Below are 23,595 nucleotides of genomic sequence, written 5' to 3' on the forward strand. Positions count from 1 at the left end.
CTGCCCTCCCTCACAAGTTTTAGTTCCAAGGAGGCCTTAGCTTTTCTAACTGCCTCCCTACATTCTCTGACAGCAATCCTATACTCGACCCAAGTGGCCAGCCTTTCCTTCCACAATTTATATATCTTCCCCTTCCACCTGAGTCTGCCCAGCAGATCCCTGGTTAACCATGCAGGTCTGCTGGATTTCTTCTTTGATTTCTGACCTGTACTAATAAGAAAATAATTATATATATATACAAATATATACAAAACCAGTATCAAAACTCCCCCAGTGGCTCCCCACGGGCACTGCTGGGCAGGCACCAGGGAAGCCACAGACTGGCCTCAGCAGCAGATGGGCTCTGGATTGAGCTAGGCTGGAGAACAGACGGCATCCTCCTCGGACACTGGCTACTGAAGAAGAGGCTTAACCCTTGTAATACCTCAGCTGTGTATTGAGTATGACATACATGGGATGGAATACTTTGTTGGTCAGGTTTGGGTCACCTGTCCCATCTGTTCCTCCCCGGAGGTGCTGCCATTTACTTACTTACAACCCTTTTACTTCCCAGCACCTCCAGCTTGGCACACAAGATCCACCAGTGACCTTGGTTTCTACAGAAGCAAGTGTAAGCAAGACCCTTTCTGCATACTGATCCTGGGCAGTAGCTACAAACACCAGGTTTATCACTGCTAGTAGCAGACACTGTCTGCAAAAACATGCTGTTAACTTCAGAAAGTGCAGCCTCTTAAAAGTAAAAAGTAAAGCTGAAAAGTAAAAAACACTGAAAAGAACTGGTCCTGTTCTAGCTCAAACCAGGGCAGGTTCTTCACTAAAGCTGCAAGGCTTCAACTAGAAGAGGAGGGACCCAGACTTCGAGCTTTCATCATGCTTTATAAGCCCAGATGATACACATGGACTGGTGACAATACCCTTACTGACCTAAAAACGACCTAGTGAAGGTCAGAGGCTGCTTGGGACACACAGGGAGCAACACAGGCGCGACCTCCATAAACACGGTGGCATAGGATAATGGCACTTCTTTGCTTTTGCTACTTCAGTGGCAAAGCGTGTCTCAGCACTAGGATTCATTTTCTTTCTTAGAAGGAGTTTTAAAAATACTTTTAAAGATAATCAGGTCATTTTTATATTAAACCTTTTCTGGAATTCACTGGGCTAGAGCTGTGGCTTTCTTCAGTATAGCACAGCTATGCTCATTATACTCTATTTTTAAAAATTTTTAAAAAGTCCAAGCAACTTTTCAAGCTATTTTTTCCATGGTTTTATTTCCCATGCTTCATCCACTTTGTCCAAGAGGGCAGAAGTTCCAATGGGAGCTTTTCCTGCGTTCAGGGTGTTTCAGGTCTTCCCATACAAACCGCCCAGCGTTTCGTAAGACGTGAGCACACGCGGCGAACTTTGCCACAGCGCACACCAGCTTCTCCCTCTTTCCCCATGCATTTCACACCACTGATAGAAATAAATTTCCCTCCACCATCCAACCCGGTGAAAAGCTGTTAGGGAAACAAGCAGGCCGCATGATCACATAAACCTCCTAACAGAACAAAACTGGTTTTCCCCGCTGCCACCACCCCTCCAGCAGCCTCATTTGCAGGTGCCTCCATTAAATGCCCCGTCTTCCCAAGTTTTATTTTTAAAGATTAGGAAAGGCTTATTTAAAAAAAATAGCAAGTTTCACGTTAACTTAGGGAAAATAGGAATGGCACACTCATGAAAAGGCAGGAAACATGCTTAACAGCACTTCAGCACGAATCTTGCATCATACAGAGTTCCAAAGAACACAGCAGTGACTCTCTCCTGACATATATTTGACCTTTATTGCAAGCACACGGTTGCAACATCCTGAATGTCTGCAGCTCAATTTTTCCCAGTGGATTTTCCAGGTTGTTTACATCTGTACCAAAGTGTAGCTACGCAAGCATAATTTATATAAAAGTATCTAACCTCTGTCTACATGAGGATTTACTTGTTGCTCATGACTGCCAAGCACCATCCAGAACTGATTAAAAAAAGTTCAGCTTTTGGAAAGTAACAATTATTCCTTTTGTTTTATATATAACACACCTACACTAAAACTAAACTGTAAACTAAGCCAAACGCAGATGAAGAAAAAAAAGAGACGTATTGTTTATTTATGAAACTTCCTTTAAAACAAATTATTTAATCTCGATCCAAACATTCACAATAGCAGGAAGCTGGATGATGGTGTTTACAATTGAGTAATAGCTCCAAAAGCAGTAAAGCATCCTTCTACTATATTAAGAAAAGATCCTTTAGAAGATGAAAAGTAAGATTAGTCCAAAGCCTTTTGACTGAATTAACCTAAGACAAAAGATCTGAACACCTGTTGTGCACATTATATAAAAATTGGTTTAAATCGTATTTATTTTGCAAACAAATATGCAAATATTCTACTACACATTCTTACTTTCCTGATGAAACAAGGCTGAAAAACTTGGCCAGAAAGACAAGTCAGGTTCCATGTTATGGGTGCTCAGAAGTGGATTTTGGGGGAGATTTTCCAGCCTTGTTCTTGAATGTTACTCCCTTTTTCTCTCTCATGATTTTTCTTGCAACCAGCTTCGAAACAGCAGGTACTATGATGATGCATCTCATCCTGCACTCCTCTCCCTACAAAAGCTGCCACTACAAACATCCCCATCATATTAAAAAAAAATTCAAACTTGCTTAAAGTACAGCATCCTAAGTGTAAACGGCACGATACCAAATAATACTGGCGATATCTGAGCTGGCTCCAGATGAACGGGCGCAACTCGATGGGCACAGGTGGACGAGGAACGCCACGAAGCTGAAAAAAAAAATAATTTATGAAATGCGGAGTCCTGCATGTAGTGAACCTTCCTGGCTCTCACATCACAGCTCCAGTTTATGTTCATCATCAGACGAAGAGTCAGGACAGGGATTTTGAACACTGAGGACACATTCAGTCAGCTTGGGCTACCTGCTCCAACTGTACCACTGCGGAAATCCCAACCCAGAATTTACACAGTACTGCTTTCAATTGAAAAAGGATCAGAAAAACATGCTTCTCTCTTCATATTTAATTTCTCAGCCGTTACCTATTCCATTTTATCATCTCCCTTTTAAAAACAGCACTGTAAGTAAAAAGCATTAATTTTACCGTTAAATTTAATTGTAGTCCTCTAAAAAAAACCCCCTGAAACAGTAATAGCAAAAGGAAACACATGACTTTTAGACAAACGGGTTTATAAGGTTTATTTTCCATTGCACGTACATGGATTATATACAAGTTAGTAACGTAAGTTACTGCTTAATTTTCTAAAAGATTGTTACAGCAAACACTCGCCATTTTAAAACATCAGCTCAGAAATCAATCTAAAAAGGTAAATGGGACAATATTTTAAAAACGAAACAAATTGCACTTTGTTAGGGAGAGTCAAATACAGGTTTGTCTATATGCTGTAACAAACTATATAGCAGGTAATATTAGAAGTAGCTCTTGCAGTCCATTTGTACATTAATAATTCTTTTCAATTTTACTTAATTAAAAACTGGTGGATATTTCAAAGGCTTTCTCTTCTTCCTAGTATTCAAGATTCATCACATGAAATGCACTAGCAACTAAGTCTTTATACAACTGCTATTCAAATATAAGAAGAACACCACATCTGAAAATAAGGAAAAAACTAAAACATACTGATTTTACATGTATCATGAGATGAAAAAGTATGGAAGGTGTTCAGCAATAAAGCCCTGTTCGCTACTTACATGAAAGAAGATTTTAAAAAATAATCACTGCACACAATACAAAGGGTGGGGCCATACTGTAGCTTGGAAGTCTCCTGGAGCAGCGCTGCTCCTCGTTACTGCTCGCAGATGAGCGTCTCCATAGCAAACCTGTTCTCAAAGTGTCGAATCTTTCGGCAGTTGACGGCTTCGCGCTTCTGAATTCCTGTTTTCATTAAAGAACAGCAGAAGTGAAACAGAAGAGGGGGTGAGGTATATCAGAGACATCACAGTTTTACATTTGCTACGACAAGACGTCACCAGCAAGGAGAACTACGCCTTTTCAAGTCCCTCTCTCAGAGGAAGGACAGAGAGGCACGCGCTCACACGTGCCAAACGAATGAGCGGGCAACGATCCTGAAGGTGTGGAGAACCAAATTGCACTGCTGGTGTAGTTGAAACCAACCTGCCAAAATTCCCCCAACTGGCTCGTTTCAAACCAGATTAGTTCCCAATCCCCCTCTCTACATGTTTGTGAAAGCGCTTGTGGAGACAGCAAGAGAGGGAAAAGCCAAGGAATATACCGCTACAGGCAAAAAAGAGGAGTGGATTAGTAATATTTAAACAACATCTTGTTTAAATTGGAATTGGAAAAAGACAGAATGTAATGGAATTTTAGTCAAACTAATGCTCACTGCTAACCTGTGCTCATCATGCATTACCACAGGATCAATATACTGAATTTTGAATTAAGATTTTGCCATTAAAGACCTTTTCATTTTTAAACATTGTTCTAAATTATTTTTATAAACTGTATTTCTTTTTCTTGTTTTTCCAAGCAGTCAGGTCCAACAATACGACTAAAACAATTAAACTGCTTCAGTGCGCCCTTGCACACATCACACACAGTTTAAGAAAAAAAAAAAGAAAAAAGCAAGTCTGAGTAAAATCTGAGTGAAAATTTTAAGATAGTATTTAATAGCTTCTCAAGGCTCTTCCAAATCATAGAATGATTTTCAAACATTTTCAAACAAATGCTTTTCAAACATTTTTCATGGTGTAGTATCAAGCACTACAATCCTCCTGCGAAGACAACTCTTACTCACATTTCACTGATGCAAACAGGAAGTCACGAACTAATTTCTAGGTGGCTTAAGGACAAGAAGAACCTGCAATTCTGTACTACAAAGCTATGGCTTCTCATACATTAAAGACTCTTTTTTGGTTTTTTTTTGGGGGGTGGGTCACAAATCAAGATTAAAGCATCAAAAGCCTGAACCCCAGAAAACACACCCATGCATACACACACGTTTTAGCAGCTCCTAGCGCACTTTTGCAACAATAAAGTTACTTATTTCCATACCCACAAAGAAAATATCACACACACTTAAGCCCACAGACCCAGTGACTGCTATAAGCAGCCCTTGCTTAACTAAGAGTCGTTCCTTTCAACACAATCAAGCCTATTTATTGAATTCCTGTGACACCAAACTTCCTGCCAACACAAAAGATCAGAGGAGAAGCATTTACCTTTCATGGCTTCTTTGCGCTGTAGTTTATAGGTTTCCTTGCCACGGCAGAGGCGGTAAATAAAGAATCCCAGCTGATCCACATTTTCAATGCGATCAGTAACAATCATCTGTTCATGAATCAAATAGGACTGAGGCAAGTATGTTCCAGCCTGTTGAACAAAAACGTAGCAGCTCTGTCAAAAGCCATTTCTTCACGGTCTACATAGAGAAGAAGCGCTCTGCAGCGTGTTTCCTTAACAGGGCTGTGACATATCTTCTTTGAATTCTTTCAAAATAATTGTTACTCACAGAATTTTGTTCTAAATGTGCAAACATGGCTGCACCATGCTACAGAAATATATATTTATACTCAAAAAGGTCAAAAAAATCCCACTGATGCATTCATCCACTGCCTTCCCTGCTACAGAAACATCAGTCTTCAGCAGAGAAAGGTTTCCTTCCAAGAGCACTCACTGTCACCGATCAAGCCTGCACCTATCACCCAAAATTTTCACTTACAACAGCCCAAGTGACCTCTCCATGGGAACTACTGCCAAACAGGAGCTGGCAGGAGCACACCCTGCACGGAGATACTCTTGCGGATGTAACTCCAGCTGCACTCCACAGGGTTTGGGAATCCCTGGACATCTTCATGGCGCGGGTGACAAACCTCGAGCCAAATTCAAGATGAGACCATCTAACCCCATAAGTTATTACGGCAAGTCCCACAATTGTTCATGTGGAAAGTTATTAAGAGAGCCATGGTCGTATATCTACTGGTTTAAGACAAGAAACTGAAAAACAGAAGAGCCATGACAACACACAAAGCCTTCCCAAGCCTTTTCCAGCCTCTTCAGTGTTAACTTTGCCACGGCTGAAACGATGGAGGAATCTGTGCACATCTCACTGTACACAGCTGAAGATGCACACACTCAGCCATCAGCCAACTGCCTAAGACTGCCACTGGTAAATAATCTTCAACTTTTTTGAAATATTACTTAAGAAATCCTGTTAGCGTGATTCTAACTTGCAGCAGTAGAAGTGTTGCTTGCTTTCTAAAATTAAAATGACCACTTATTTTGGAAAGAAACTTAGCTTCTGTGGCAAGAGATCGCTGTATTTTTTTATTGACAATAAACAACTTGAAATTGCCATTGCAAAACAAGACTGTCCTTTCAGCCCAAGCTGCTTAAATCCTGTTCTTTTCAGTGAAGAAAAAAAGGACTGTATTAAATTCACTTCAAATTATGAAAATTTTCCTCAGCGTGTAGTATGATGAAAAAAACTGCAACCTTTATTCTTTAAAGAACTTGGGAGACCTCAAGCTACCAAATTATTCCCACCCATTATTTGGTAATTACATCACTGTAAATTACTGTATCTTAACCTCTGGTCTCTCAAAATTTTAGGACAGAGCCCCAGCGGAGCCCCAGAGCAAAGCAGCAGCGCAGGGCACCAGCAAAGTGGGCAGCGGTGCCGAGGGCTCAGGGCAGCCGGTGAGGATACTCCCGGGCTTGTGTCCTCCAAACTGCAGGACTTCCCATGATCTCCCAGACCCAGCCTTCCACCGTCTGCAGATTTAAGCAAACTGTATCAATATATCGAACTGTAGTTCTTTAGGCTAAAATAATGGCTTTAAAAAACCAACCAAACAACAAAAACATCCCAGAGACCTTAATTTTCATAAAACGCCCTCTGCATGTATTCAGAGCTCGTTTTAATGAAATAAGTACTTCAATTTTGAGGTTTTTTCCTTCCTTTTTTGTAACCACTGACAGCAGGACAGCTGGAATTTACTCACTTTGTGCATGTGCAGAACAGCTTCCCAAATTTCAGTTACAACACATTTAGCCTGATTTCCTGAGACATCAAATGTCCACAGCTTCTTATTAATACAATGAGAATTAAGCAGATGTCTCATAAAATTAGGGCACTCACTGTTGGGGACAACGATCAAAACAGTTTGCTTTTGCAGATTTTCACTTAAATGCCTGATGCCTCATTATCCTCTTACTGGTAAACAAAGCGTATTTGATTTAGTACTAACGACAAACTAGAAAAGTAACAGATTTGAACAAAGGAATTGGTGTGAACTAAAAATTGAAACAAAACAGCATACATAAAGTAAAATAAACCAACGTCACTGGGCTTTACAGACACCGCCTCATCCTTATGTACAGGAAATGAAAGTGTGATTAAATAGCCAGTCTCAAAATAGGAAGCAAAAAAATAGCAGAAGATTTACTTGTGAAGTCATTTTTCACATGAAATTTGTTTATATACACGAACCACTCAAAAATTACGAAAATTGTTTCTGGAGTCCTAATTTCAAGTCTTCTTTGAAAAATGCAATCCCAAGGATGGTATTAACAATTCTAAAATTACAAAAGCCCAGTAAAATAACATTTAAAACACTCTCCCCAAAGCTTAAGACACAAATTAGCTCTTATCAGCTCTCTTCCCCACTCAGAGTGTTTTGCTGTTCTGTAAAGAAACTAGAAGGCTGGAAACCAAATTAAATACTACTGAAACCAGCATTAAAAGCACACGGGGTAAGAGTTATAAAAAAAATTATATATAAAGATGACTCATATTAACTCGTAATAGTGCCCATTAGATTTTATACTTTGGCCTCCTCAATTTCACAGGCCATTAAGTTTCACCCAGTTACTACTAACAGAACAGTGTGTCCCTGTGGTGGTGACAAGCCAGCCAGCACCAGCACCACAGGCCAGGCAGCGGTATTCAATCATCAAACCCTGCTGGGGAGTTGCCACAATATTACAGCGAAGACTCAAGTTCCGTGACTGTGGTATCTCAGTCCTTTCCAGGGTCCTTGTTTTTAGGACGCTAAATCTTGTTCTGAAGGTCTGGTGCTTGCAAAACCAAATCTGTTTACACTAAACTCCCTCTTGCTTAAATGGGATTTGCTAATCACACAGTTCAAATCCCGATCACTCCTACAAATCCTCCCTGGAAACAAGAAGATCCATCTTAAGGCTGCTGGAACTCGGGCGCGGCGCTGGGACCATCACACCTGGTGCCACACGTCCGATTCCCCCCAGCACACACTGGAGATGCGATACACCCAACGCACATCACCCTCCAGCCACTGGATCGGCTCAAAGCAGGGGCCAACCCCAGGGAACTGCACTTTAAACAACGCCCACGTTAAACGGATTTCCCAGTATATCTACTTTAAGCCTCTCAGCTAACCAGCCTTAGTCCACGCTTTACAGAAACTTTAGTCACAAGGGATTACAACTTAAAAAGCACACTGACTACTGTCAGAGAGTCTAGGCACACCACATCTACACGGTTTTGCCAATCAAATTTGTAGCATCAACAAACAAAATCAGGTTTGCTTTTCTTCCGCTGAATTAACAATTCCTTCGTCATTGGAGTTAATTAACTAATAAGGTTGCAGATTTTTTTGTTTTTCTCTCTCCACAAAGATCTCATGATTGGTTAACTTTCTAACACATGCACCTTACGTGAAAGTCAGCATTCTGGTCAACAAAAAAAAAAAAAAAAAAAAAAAAAGCAAAATACTCTCCTTTTTCCCTGTCTTAAGAACAAATTCCTTAGGATTTAATCATACCTTGATGTTGATGAGCAGCTCCAAGAAATTTTTTGGCGGCATAACAACTGAAGTGTTCAGAGGAATCACATAGCACTTATCCAGGCTAAGGTCAAGATAGGCAGTGAGTCTCTGTTTAAAAAATAGTTATTTTAATCAAGATAACAGGAACATCAGAAATCTTACACACAGACTTTGCTAAACTGCTGTTGCAGTTGTGCTTCAAATTACTACTTTGTTCACTGTGAAGTCTGCCCAGTGCACTCCAACTTGATGGTAGGTAAATGCAGAAATAAAAGGCAGTCTTGATGAGACTTTAAATCTATGCCAGGGATTTGTGCAAGGCAGCAGGTGATAAGAAGCTCAAATGCACTACAGTAATGAAATTACAAAGGTGTATTCTGAGTTGTCGGGGAATCCAGTACAGTATTCACTTATTCCTAGTGCCTGCATTTTTAAACAACAGGGCAAAACCCTCGCCCTTGTCTCTATGTGTTTATATTTTGTTACAGTGTAAAGGGGAAAGAACGCTGCTGGTAAGAACAAAATATATAAGAAAAAAAAGCTTTTACAAGCTAATGCAACAAAAATCCTTTTATTTTCAAAAATACTATACTGACTTGAAGCGTTAATGATTATTCGTAGCTGAGTTATTATCTTTATAGTACTTGAGCTGCAATATTTGCCATTATTTTATAAAAACACAGATGCAAAAGCCTGGGGAATTATCCTGATAAATGCTATAGGTCTGTTCACTGAGCTGTGTTTTACTGCATCTGTTCTTGCTAAAGAAGACATTATCTCAAGCTGCTGAAAGCTCTAAGGCTGTGGACATTTATAAAATACTGAGCACCAAGAGCCCAACAGTCAAAATAGTACCAGGACAGAAGTCACCGGTGCAACTCATCTCTTTACACAGGAGTAAGCACTGCGCCTCTGGCAAATGATCCTTGCACCAACATTTAGAGCAAAACCTTTAACTCATTAAATCAAAAAAGCAAATTTCTAATACAATATTATTCCTATTTACTTCTTAGATACTGCTTTTCTTTTTCTTTTTTTAATTGGTTTACTCTCTGTAGATGCTTTGCACTACCTCTTAACAGGAGCTCCCTAAATATATTCAGTAATATTTTTAAATTTCATAGTTCAAGCAAGCAATGTTTTCCTCCAAATCTGGTTATAAATATTTGATAGATAGCACTCACTTTGCCTGGAAAACTTTAAAGTTTGCATAAAAAAGTAAGACACTTCCCTATTTTTCTTTTTCAGCCTTCCTCTAAAAGGCTGTTCAGTGAAGTCTTCAAATGTTCACAGAAATTTAGCTTCCTGAAAACCAGCTGTAGAACATTTCATCACTATCAGACAGCTTCCATCAGGCCGATACATAAAACAGAGGGGCTTCTAATTGTTTTACAGCTGTTGTTACTACCAAGAGCTATAAGCCTGTCAACTGCCTTTGCAACAATTTATATTACCACGATCCTTACCAATCAAAGCATTTTCTACCAAAAAAAAAGAGAAAGAAACAGCTCAAAGTGCCTTGATACCCCGGTTCAGTGCCTTTAGGAATCACAGCAGCCTGTGGTGCACAAGGAAAATTTAGTTTTCTGTTGGGTTTCCTATGGCACCTGGGAAATGAGCTCCCTTCCAGGGGCACTCAGCTGGTTGCTTGCTTCCCTTTCTGCTGCTGCTTTGGGGGTTTTGAGTCCTGCTATGAGAGCAGCCTCTGGGGGTACCTGGACATACCCAGCGACGTCAACCTGCAAGTTGAAGTCCAAGCTATGACGGCCCTTTCTCAACTTCCCTCAGCACCACAGCAGCTCTTCAAATTCTGTCTCGGTGGACTCAGCACCACAAAAACTATATTCTCTTTACTTCCTCCTACTAAGGAAAAGGAATAGCTCTAAGACATTTCCTTTTCTAAAAACAGAAGCGTATTTGCAAATGGTGGTTTACAAACCCCCTCATGATGATTGTGTAATGCCGTACTTTGTATGCCGAGTTAATAACTGCTTGCAGCCTGCTGCTGATCAAAATGTTTCTCCTGCCTTCTCCACCCTCTGCATTCCCTCACCACAATAATTAAGGAGAACATCTACCGGGGTGACTCAGGGGGAACACTTTTCACATCTTAAATACTTTCCACTTCTCCACAAATATTTCTTACCCGGTGGAAGTCATGGACGATATCAGCAGGATCACTATCAGCAAACTCAGGGACTGGCACGCTGATAAACTCAACATCTTCCTCCTCCAGGATCTGAATATTTTGCTCGATTGTGTGGTAGCGAGCGCTCTGAGCCTCTGCCCCAGGCTCAGGTAAACTTAAGCCGTCTTCAATGTACTTTATTCCACAGAAATACACACCACCCTGCTAAAAATAGTAAACCCATCAACAAAAACATCAGTAGCCTAGAAGTTTAATATTCTCAAAGCACTGCGGAGAAGAAAAACTTGTCAGACTAGATGAAATGTTTCCCCTTTAATTTAATTCATACACCAAAGTAGGAGCTAGTTGCTATCTGCAACAGGGCCATGGGTAAAACCTTGATTGCACTGAACCCAGAGGGAGTCCTTCCCTTGAATTCAAGGAAAACAAGATCCCCAAAGCAGGTTCTTAAAATTTATTCTCTGATTTTGCACCTATTATCCATGAAATTCCTACATCCAGGGGCTGGAGCACCTCTGCTATGAGGCCAGGCTGCGGGAGCTGAGACTGTTCAGTCTGAAAAAGAAAAGACTTCGGGGGGACCTAATAGCTGCCTTCCAATACCTGAAGGGAACCTACAGGAAGACTGGGGAGGGACTTTTTACAAGAGTGTCCACTAATAGGACATGGGGAAATGGGTTTAAGTTGAAGGAGAATAGATTTAGATTGGACCTTAGGAAGAAATTCTTCAGTACGAGGGCGGCAAGACTTTGGAATAAATTGCCCAGAGATGTTGTGGCTGCCCCCTCCCTGGAGGTGTTCAAGGCCAAGTTGGACAGAGCCTTGAGTAGCCTGATCTAGTTGAGAGGCGTCCCTGCCCATGACAGGGAGGTTGGATTAGATGATCTCTAAGGTCCCTTTCAGACTAGGCCATTCTATGATTCTATGATCTTATCTGTATTATTAAATTACAATTTAACTGCAGTCAGTATCTACACTTTAGAACATTGAAAGTTGTCATACAAATCACCCTTAAAAAGCAACTCTGACTCTGAATTTGGTCCTGCAGGGGGTTGGACCAGATGATTTCAAAAGTTTCCCTCCAACCTCAATTATTCTGTGGAGTTGCTTAGTTTTGCAAGGCTTCAGAAGTTTTGAAAGTCAATTTCTAAAATTAATCATTTTTTGAACAGTTTTTAAAGACAAAAAGGTAATAAAAAGAAATTAAAACAGCCAATTTGTGTCACGTGCACTGTGACAGAAGGACAAGTTATCGAAGTGAAGCGTAAAATAGAATCCTGAATCAGAAGTCATATATCAAATGTATACGCCAGATATTTTTAGAAACACACAACTTATAGGCACATTCCATCGATTTAAAGTTTTACATTGAAAACATGCCTTCAGTGCAACATTAGCTCAATTCCTGAACGTCTCCTTCAACGCAGAACTGACTCATGAACAAGTAGAGCAGGTTTGCACTAAACAGCACTTTCAATTTCGGCTCGCTGCTGTGCGAGAGGTGGAGCACCGCGGTGCTGAGCACAGATAAAATATGTTACCAAGAGAGCAGACTTTCAGCCACTCTGCTCTTGTTAATCCACCAAAATACGCTATGCTGTTTAAGCATCGTTTGCAACATTACCGCCCCCCTGTAAATTAGGTTAATATGATAGCCAAAGAGACTATAAACTGCCAAATCAGCTAGAATTTCTCATGTTTAATCAGTCTTCCACATTCACATCTACTAAAACAGGTGGGGGTAAAAAAAAAAACCCAATCCTGGTACCAGTGACGAGCACAGGCTTTCTCTCTTGTAATTATGTGCACTAAGCAGCGGGCTAGGGATTCATGTTTTGCTTATCCTCTTCACTCCTGACCCCGTGAACCTTGCAACCCCGGCCGTTTCCGAAGGAGGGAAGGTACCCTTGCACCACTTGGACGCCAGCCCAGCACATCCAGTGCCGCCCAGTGCCGCAGCTCCCGCCAAGAAAGACAATATTTAACTCGCATCTCCTGTGTTTCAGGTAAATGCTCCACTTCCCCAGCCGGCACCAGTGCCTTCCTGGGGCTCCTCTTACGGGGATGCCATTTGTTAAAGACTGAAAACACATTTTGTCAGAGGTCTAATCCTGTAAGAGTGGATTTGACTGGACAGGGCACTGACTGTGCTCCCCAGCCTCCTGTAGGGCCTCTATTTTTTATTGCGATGGAAGCTGGGAAGGTGAGGGCTGGGAAGGCAAAGATTGACTGCACTTCTCTGACAAGGAGTCCTTTCCCTGTGCACGAGCAGTACAGCACACGTCTAGGAAATCTGGGGTCAAATACAGAGGCTTTCAAGGGGTTAATCCACCTCCAGTATTTCAGACTGCGAAATGGGAGAGAGAGCAGGTGAAAATCTGGGACACCACTGGGGTTCCTTAACTCAAGTCCTACTTACATATAATCCTTTCTCTGCAAAGTAAGGTTTTCAAAAGTGTTCTTATTTGCCAGCTTTGTTCCTGCCTTCCTCTGCTAACAGATAACTTCAGAGCAGGCGATACACTTTGCTTTTAGAAAAGCTGAAGTTTTAGAATGATAAAAATGGCAATAGCCTCGCTCCTCTTCCCTCTTCCACACACAGGGTGTAACAGAGAAAAACACAACCCTCCCATAACTGAATGTAGTTTTGACTTACCTGGAACGCAAAATATTTGTAGAGATAGGCACCACCTAGGATCACACCAGCCAGCATAAAGGCCAACCCGAAGCACATGCACCAGCACCAGGCCCTCCTCTGCCCGACAGGCACAGCATCCTCAGGGTCCTGCAACACATCAGAGAGATCCTCAATACGCTGTTCCCAAGCCACCCAGGCTAGCAGACACCTCAGGCCCAGCGAGCACAAACATTGCATTTATCAGAAAAAGCCATACACGCTGCGTCGCAATTGTCTGGAAATGTATCTTACTCGGTAAAGTTTAAAACGGGTCTATTTAATTTGAGGTTTAGGAAAATTCATACCAACAGTCACTTTCAATGTGACTGTCTCTGACTAAAGGAAAAGAAAAATATAACAAAATCTCCTGGGTTACCTAATAACACAGAGGAAGCCACTTTATAGACAGCAGACAGAAAAATACCCGCTCTCGGGCAACTCCATACAACAGTAGCAGAGTGAGGAAGTGAATTCAGAAAGGTCAGATTCTTTTTTATCTTGGTATATGCAATTTAAGTGAACCTGAAGAACCACCAGAAGATCAAAGGCAATAAGAGCAGCAAAACAGATCCTTTTCCTATGTTGTTCCATCGAGATGAAAGAGACTTTTACCACCTCTTCGCTGGCAGAAGAATGAGAGTGGGAATGAAAAAAGATGCTTTGTAAGTTGTTGTTAAGGAAGCTTTCTGCTCCAAGACAGCGATGGCCATGCCTCTATCTGCTGTTTGTGTTATGCTAAAAAGAATTACAGGATATTTCCCCTTTGGGGCACTAGTTTGCATAACCATGCAGTCCCCACAGGCATCCTAAGCAATAAACTGCTGCTTGCAAAATCTTTCCTCTGTCAGCCACACTACAATGCTCTTTGCTCCTTCAAGCATTTGCGTAACTCACATCCAGGGAAAAAAAAAAAAATTTAAAAATAACAACAACAACAAAAAAATCTTTGGGTCACTCTCTTTCAAGCCATGATAATCCTGGGAAAATACCGGAATTCAAATAAATACAAAGCAATGCATTACTATTTTGCAACCAAAAGAACCCCAACAGTATAGAAAGATTACCAGGACAAAATCATTACAGTCAAATAAACAAAACAAAACAGAAAATGGAGGAAAAGCACAAGGGAAGCGCTTGATAGCTCTAGGAAGACATTGATAGCTATGGCTGTTAGTCAATGTCCTGCCTCATGTGGGGTTTTTTTTGCAGTATCTGGTATTTTGGATGATCTCCCACTTGAACAAAGCTGTGGGTGTAGTCCCCATGCTGCCCTGGCCCAGTTGGGAAGGAATTCCCCTCATTTGGGCAAAGCCTGACACCAAAGGGAGGGGGACCCTCCTTGTAAATGGTGGGGAGACAGAGGCAGCTCCTAGGGTGACACATCTCAACCACCCCTGACAGGGAGAAGTCGTCTTTTGGAGGGGCTGATTTCACTGATTATAGAGGGAAACTCCTTGGTTAACAAAACAGGTATCTAATTCACACGTAGCTAAAATTAGGTGATGTGAAACCCACCTTTAGAGTACACTGCAATTATCTTTCATGCAGATGTGGCAGCACAGCTCCTCTGCCAGGCAACGTCTGCCAAAACCCGATTCAGAAATACTTCCAGTCAAACCGAAGAGACTTCACAGATTTTGGTTTACATTACCTTGCATACTACCACAGTAATTCAGACTGTGAAATCTCCATCTTTGGAGGTTTTCAAGACTCAAATAGACAAAGCCATGGCTGATGTTGCTCTGGCAACCATCCTGTTACTAAAGGGAGGTTGGACCAGATGACTTCCAGAGGCGCCTTCCAACCAATGTTTCTGGGATGCATTACAAGGCAAAATGAGTGGCTACAAAACAGTCATCGTGGACTGAAAAAAGCAGAATGAAAATACAAGCAACAACTTTTAGAAGTTTTTACATTACTAATTACTTAAGGAATTCAGTGTAAAGAATTACAGGATTACTAGCTGCGTGGTTTTTAACTTAGCTGCTTGCAAAGGACATAATACCCATGGTAATTTAATTAACTTTCAGGTCAGGTTAAGATTCACTGTGGATTCTTCTATAAATCATCTCAATTATAAATCTAAACCAGGTAAAACAAGGATTTTTATTTTTATGTTGCCCCACATTGTTAGGTAACTATTTCCCTTGGTATTTCAAAGCATAAAGGACACCCGATTGAAACTTTTTTAAATCACTGTCATTTAAACTAACTTTCTGCCAATAACTGTAAGTTATTGGCAGAAAAACGGATAGCAAACAGGCTCTGGGATACAATGACAAAATATTCCCTAGTGAAGTATACAAAGAGTATCTTCATTCCTTCCCAGTGCTGCTTTTATGCCTTTTTTAACTCCAAGCAGAATCACCCATTAGTGGAATAACTACCTCTTTCATATTTACATCATTTTGTAAGTTCGGAAAGGCTTACAAAATACACATCTAGAAAATGGTACAGAAGGCAAACACAGCCTGAATACCTACCTGAAAACAGGGTTTAATGTGAGATTACGTTTACCTAGGCCGCAATAATAATCAGAAAAAGGGAAGTAACTTTTACACTTCTACCATGCGAGGAGGATCCAGAAGGACAAAGTTAATCAGTGTTCCACCCTAAATAATTTTGCTTTGACATATGAGATGGCAGTTGTAAACAACAGGTTTAATACAACCCTCTTAAAATCTACCAGCAGCTAAATTTTATTACTACTATTTCTGAAGGCATTCCCACTGGTGACACGTTAAGCTGTTTTCTATTTTTGCTTGCCTATTGATTTGCTTTGTCCACAGCCTAGTAAATGCAGCACACCAAATTTAGAGCTCTGAGAGTTCAAGCTCACTTTACCCTCTTGCTTAGGAGAGGGTATGAAAGCACCGCATCTCAGGGCAGAGGAGCCACAAGCATTGGGCAACACTGGAATCATTTTATGTTGTTGAAGGCAAACGGAATTCATTTTTGAATTTGAAAACCAAGTACATCATCAAGCAGTTTAAAACCACATTAAATTAAAATAGTATAAATAACCTACTGAAGCTAAATTATACTCAGTAACTGTCCCATGGCTAAGATGGCTAAATTTCTGTATTGTTGCCATGACAGCTTAGTTTGGGCTGAATTGACCCAAAAAGACCAATTCATCCCTCGCCACATAGATCTGACCCTCCACACTGCAAGAGCGGAAAGTGTGACGGATGCTCACCCTCCTTCCAGGTGACTCGTGTTCTGAAAGAAAAAACATTCAGTGAAAGCAGATCCCCCCGCTAAGAGGGACCGTGCTGAATTAACGCCTCTCCCCACGTACTTATGAGCCAGACAGCAGCGCCGGCTTCTGAAGCCAGAACGTGACGCACGATTGCAGCCTCACCGACTGATTTTTCTCTAGGTCAGCTTTCTACTGCCAGAGGCATCTGACAAAAGAAAGAATCACGTACTCGAGGTGAAGAGTGACCCCTAAAAATATGTCTCTCTACTTTTGCGAGCAGTCATAATTAATTGTTGCTCTTCTGGTCCTTTTCTTCGCCCTCTTCTGCTTCATCCCTGCCCTGTGTACTTCCAAGTCGCTGGTGAATCCTCAATGATGCCACGGAACTCATCTCTGATGCAAAATGCCTTAGGAGGAACTGGATGCAAGCCCGACACTGGCTTGTTTCCCTCGATGAGCTGATTGTTCTAATTGGAAAACATTTGATTAGTCTATTTCCCATGGACAAGACACGAAACAGAAGCATCTCTCTGCCACTTGTACGCTAAATCCTACAGTGTTAAAATTAAATAGTTCAAAATTTCCCAACCTGAATAGCTTCAGGCTCTACAGGAACAATTTAATACAAGACGAATTAAATTCTCTATTATTTGAGATTAGTAAGATTCAGTTCTGTCTTCTTCTCACAAAGGAGTTACAAGACAACTGCAGTTTTCAGTAAAGATCCCTTTACAAGGAATCACGGCGGCTAACGTAAAGCTGCTCTCTGTCACGTTACTGAAACCACAAAACACTTTGGAGATGGACAAATGACAGCTACAAACTATTTACTAAAGTACCTCTCAACTACAGAGAGATTTTCACAGCATTAACCATTCTGGAGTGGATTAAGAGGAAAAAAAAGTTAATACCCCCTAAACCTGAAAACATTAGCAGCAGTTATTAATGGCTACTGGCCATGTACTCTCTTGCTCTTTTCAGTTAGATTTTAATGATTTTTTTTTTTTCCTTTAAATAAATTCTAAATTTCAGAAAGACCAAATTCATGTTTGGGGTAACATCACAAAATTTTTCTAAGAAGTTCCAATACTGAGCCACAAATGTGTACAGACTTGGTAATCACTTGGGTTTTCACCTTTTCGTAAATAGTGGAACATAACTGCTTTAACATCATAAAACTAAAGCAGTCTAAAAACTAACAAGGCATTTGTCTGGTTCATATTCAAATTGGAGAAAAGATTATTAGACCTTGTTCCTTTGCAGAAATTAAGGACATATCAATTATGTGATTTTAAAAAATAATTTTTATGAATCAATGTAAGAATCCACTTAAACCAAGCACAATGGATACGCTGTGGGGAGTTCAGAATATTGTATGACTTTTGTGCACCTGTGCAAAAGTTAATGGCACAAATTTAAAAATAGGTACAACGACAATAAGAATAATTTCGGGAGGGCAAAACGTCTTTCAAAACCAACACGCAGTCTTTGATCTGCAGAGAAACCCAATACCCTGAGTATTGCAAACATTACTAAAACTGTCTGTGGCATAATACATAAACCATCCATAATTATGCATCTGAGAGTAACATCTAATATATATATGTGTGTATATATATATATAAACACATACGCACACAAGCTTACAAGTAATGCGGGCAGAACTGGCTGGAAGCTGTTCAGAACAGTTTCCTTCTGAGGTCCTCTGCGTGCCAGTTAGCTCACATGGATGGACAGGATGCAGTGGGGCAGAGCAAGCTTCCTAAAGGCAAATATTGACCAGCTGCAGCTTTAATTAGTGGAATGGGGAAAAGAGAAGTTAATGATGACTCCTTAAAAGAGTTTTTTTTTTAATGAGAGAGGCTACAAAGTCTTGAAATAAATTACTGACCAACAGCTGGATAAGCTGAATTCTGCTGGTCAGGTTCGCCTGCTCTGACTTGTAAATCTGACATCTGTAGAGAATCCTCCCAAAAGACAGTCAATTTAAAACAAACTTAATTTAGAAAGAGCTCTGCATTCCTCCCATGGTATTCCTGCCTCAAGATTGCTCCAAGCCTGGTATTCTATTTATTACTTGTTGCAGATGGGAAATTAAGGCAGGCTTTTGGAAGACTCCTCACTTGGCAGATGCTGCGAATCTGGAAGGCCGTCACACTGATCTGCCTCTCGATTTTACACTTCCTAATAAAATTAAATTTAAAATTTAAAGTACAATGGTCTTTTAACTTGCTAGTTGGAAAAACAGACCCTATATACAATAGATGCTTCAGAGATCTCTCACTTATGACAAGGAGTGACATATTCTTTCTACTCAGACGAAGAAGCCTGAAAACAAGCTATGGTTGTTTATGTACAGCTGATATCTGAACACTGTAACCCTTCTGTGTCAACACTGCCAGTTCCTCTGCTGTCAAGATGGACAGGGATTTGTCCATCTAGCTAAAGGCTCTCTGCCTAAAGAGGATGAAAATCAGACCTTAGTTCTAGCACGGCTTGCTGCAGTAAAGTAGGCTGCCCAAGAAGATCAATTAACTAGAATCACTTATTAGGTAGCAGGTACTATTAACCTCTTCCTGTATTTCTAATACCTGTAAATGTTTTGTAAAATAATATTGTAAACATAAAACCTCTTGTACAGCACTAGAAAATCCAACAGTGAGAAGAAAATACATTCTAATAGATTTCCAAAGTTCAAAGTCCAAGGTCATTTATATGTTATTTGAATGCTACCTTTCACCAAATAATGGAGGTGTTTTATTAAAAAATGAGGCAACTGTCAAATGACTAATTTCATGGTTCAAACGTCACAACCATCACAGAATAATTAATACAAGCAGCCAGCTCAAAACCATCTTAAAAAGGGAAGGCAGGGAAGGCAGAAAAAAAATAAAACAGAGAACAGGCAAGAAAAGGGGAGCAGGAAATAAAGCTAGAGACAACATGAGGAGTTCTATTTCTCTGCAGGAAGTCAATGAAAACGTAAAGTGAATGTAAAGGATGTGAATCAGCAGCTCATTCACAGCTACATGATAGAGGGACAATAAAAGAAGCTGCTTTGGAAGGAGTAATCCTGATTTACCTAAACACTGCCTTCAACATCTGAGATAGGAGATTATCATATTTCACAGCAGCCAACAATTAAAAGAGGAAGAAGCCTGTAACTATTCAGTCTGTCATTCTGACTAAATTTGGGAAAGGTGTTGCTAAGAGTGCTTATTTTTATTGTTAGCTTTGGTCTCACATGGACTAGGAAGTGAGGGGGGAAAAAAACTCCAAATCGAAACATACTTATTTAAACAGCCTGAAAGTTCTGTCTTTGTAACACCAGACAATGACTTTCTTCAAGTGATTCAAACATGCACCTTTTGGCTATATCCTCATTCCAGGCTGTCTACAGCAATTGCGCAACCAACCACACACTGCATTTTATTCTGCTTTTTTGAAATTGTGTTCCCCAAATTGCTCCCCTTTTCTATGTCCACTTCCAAGATCCCTCAACCACCAAACTTGGTGGTTTCAAGCCTTCCTTCAAGGCTTCTTGATTTCCTTCTCACCCTGTGTCTATGCCTCCTGTATTCTTCCCAGTTTCTGCCACATGGAGAGCAACTGGGCGCAGCATAATTTCATTTTGTCCTTTCATTACTGCTACAAGATAAACCACTCACCACAGCACTGCGCTACATCCTCAGGAAGAGGAACTGAGCTGTGGCCAAAGCGCTCTGTGCCTTTACCCTGTGCCACCAACCAGCTCTCCTGTGCCCCTCATCCTGTGTTTTCACTGAAAACAGTCAAGGATTGCCCTCCTTTTTTGTTTTTCTGTAAAGAAGTTAGCGCAATGGGATCTTACTACCATCTTATACTCCTTCTGAATATCAGGAAATACTTTTTTTACCATGAGGGTGACTGAGCACTGGCACAGGTTGTTTAGGGAGGTAGTGGAGTCTCCCTCCTTGGAGATACTCAAAAACCATCTGGACATGGTCCTGAGCAACTGGCTCTAGGTGGCCCTGCTTGAGCATGGAGGTTGACCCAGATGACTTCCAGAAGCCCCTTCTGACCTCAACCATTCTGTGATACATATCTTCAGTTCTTAAGTAACACTAACACTAAATAGGGAGCCGATTAATGAATCATTTAAAAAAAATACAGCCTGTGCTAGATAAATAATAAAGCTCGCCACATCCTTTATTTCCTTTGCTTGGGGCTTTATGATTCTTCTGCCTTCTTCCTTGCCCTTGCCCACAGCAGGAAAAAAATCAACAAAACCTACAGCACTCGAAAAACGTGTTGTCTTTAAAAGTCTGGACGTTGAATTTAAAATTTCTTGTGCCGCTGACAGCCACAGAGATCAGCAATTGCCACTGGACTGAATACAAAAAGCTTTCATAAGCTTGGCTAGTGAAGAGGTGGGTGGAAGTCAGTTTATGTGATATATAAATGCTGATGAATTTACCTATACATTTTCACAAATTAAGAGTGATGGAAATTTGTTCTGCATTCCACCCCTATTTTTCTCAAATATTTTAAGAAAAGAGTAGTGTTCTGGTGTAACAGTTTGCAAGTCACAGACCAAAACAAGCAGATGAAAGCTTGCAGAAACATCTGGCAAGAGGTGCCTGAGGGATGTTTATCTTTTTCAAACAATAAACCCCAAACTTAAGAGGTTATATGGGACTTTTTTCAGACTACATTTTGCTTTCAGAAAAAAAAAAAAAATCGCTACACCCTTTATAGTTAGAGCATGTCCAACATGGCATTTCATTAAACTGTCCAGTTTTGAAAAATGCTTCATTTTCTCCATTGCCAAAATAAACTCTTTTCCCCACCGGCATTCTTTGACTTACAATTGTCTTGCCTTATACCATACTTATAAAAACTATACTAAATAAATCTATAACCTTAAACGCAATATTTCTCTCTACTTTATCCTGAATTAGATCAATATCTGAAAACAGGAACTCAGAAGGCTCCTATTCCACTTAAAAGGGATCAATACTAAATTATCTTTTTGACCTTGACTGTTCCAGTTCCTGTCTCCTCTGTATCCTGCTCGCTTCTTATGTCTGAAATTTCTCTGCTTTTTTCCTATGACTGCCTGAATCTCAGACATCCGCATGACGAACGTTGTGCAGATTTAACCTAGATTTCTCTCAAGGCCATTTTCCCAAGTGGTGATGTCTCTTTCACCCTAGAGATCTCATTAGCATGCACATATGCACCACTGAGCCTCCGAATTTAATAACGCTATTCCCAGTTGAGCCACAGATGGTATGTCATCTCTAGCAAGTTACAAACACCATGTCTCAGTTTCTCTCAAAAGTAGGATCTAGCATCACAGAAACCACTAAGGAAGTCTCTAGCTTCTTGCTCAGAAGCAGGGTGGGCTCTGAAGCCCGTCCAGGTTGCTCAAGGCTCTTGCCCAGTCAACTTTTCAAAACAAACAAGGACTGACACTTCAAAGCATCTCTGGGTAACCTGCTCAACACTTGGTTCTCCTCAGACTGAAAAATATTTTGCTCATACCCAGTTAGACATTCTCCTTCTTCAATTTATGGCCACTGCTTTTTCAGTCACCTTCCACGGTGCCGGGAGGCTGCTACGAAATCCCCCCCGCACAGCCACCTCATCTCCAGGCTGAACAAGCCTCAGCCGCTCCTCACAGGGCACGTGCTCCAGCCCCTGAGCATCACGGTGGTCCCTACTGGACTCAGTGCTGGGGTTTTTTTGGATTGGCCTTCAGCAGTGCCAGTGACCTGCATCTAGCTGACTGTCCACCAGGAGCCCCGTGTCTTTCTCAAGTCCATTAGCTTCCCAGCCAGATGGTCCCCAGCCTGTCCCTACAGAGGGGCAAGCGTGTTCCAGGCACAAGAACATTTTGCATTTGTTATTTCCGGAACTCAGTAAGTTTTGTTCAGTCCATTACTGCAGCTTGTTGGGGTCCCTCTGAATGGCAGCCCTGGCCTCCAAAACACATACCTTGCTAATACACTTACTAGTGAATGAAGATGTGCAGCACCTGTACAGCAGAGTTCTCTCAGTGGAAACCATTCTACTCCAAGTGCAAATAAAGAACAGTGTTTAATTGCAGCAACAGTATCAGCACAAAAGAGCTGACCTTGAAAGGCTTATATTTAATTATGCCCTTTCTAGAAGAAACTGTTGCAGAAGTTTGAGCAGCTTTGCTGCAAGAGACTGCTGACAGCCTGAAGCAGAGCACAGGCTGCAGGACACAGCGCCTGGCTGGAGCCCACCCTGCACAGACGCAGGCGCTGTGCTATGTTCAAACACCTCACCAAGCAGTCAGAGAAACTCCCCAAAACTGCAAACCTTGGTCAAGACAACTCACCACACAGCGCAGCCACCTCAAAAAGTCCTGCTCAGCCTCCCACTCTGCAAAAGGTACTGCGTTTTCAAAGGTGTAAACACAAGGGCTTTCTATGCAGACCGTATCTTTTGAAACAACTGAAATAAACAGGCCTTTGTGATTCACCAACCATTTAGGATCCACCCCTGAGGTCGCTATCCCCTCCCAGTTATGGTCTCCCCAGAGCACTTTTTTTCCACACTCATTCCGCTGTCTCGTCCTGCTCTCAAAACAGCAGAAAGCCGCAATCAAAGGCAGGAGTTTGCTGAACCCTAGGAGGAAGACAACCACAAATTATCTAAGGATTTGCATTCAAGGAACTCTACTCTTAAAATGCCTGTGGGTTTTATTTTTATGTGTGTATATATATATAA

General features: G+C 41.1%; 1 protein-coding gene across 1 annotated transcript; it reads right to left on the reverse strand.

The window, feature by feature from the left end:
* Nucleotides 1-3,214: 3,214 nt before the first annotated feature.
* ITM2B (integral membrane protein 2B) lies at nucleotides 3,215-13,760 on the reverse strand (the record flags this gene model as incomplete). Its single annotated transcript, XM_009864899.1, has 5 exons — nucleotides 3,215-3,937; nucleotides 5,242-5,392; nucleotides 8,824-8,934; nucleotides 10,973-11,179; nucleotides 13,632-13,760. Coding segments are annotated over 5 exons (687 nt in total), but the record flags the coding sequence as incomplete, so codon positions are not given.
* Between the last annotated feature and the right edge of the window lie 9,835 nt (nucleotides 13,761-23,595).

The sequence above is a fragment of the Apaloderma vittatum genome, unplaced genomic scaffold (assembly GCF_000703405.1).
Source record: "Apaloderma vittatum isolate BGI_N311 unplaced genomic scaffold, ASM70340v1 scaffold8102, whole genome shotgun sequence".
Lineage (NCBI taxonomy): Eukaryota > Metazoa > Chordata > Aves > Trogoniformes > Trogonidae > Apaloderma > Apaloderma vittatum.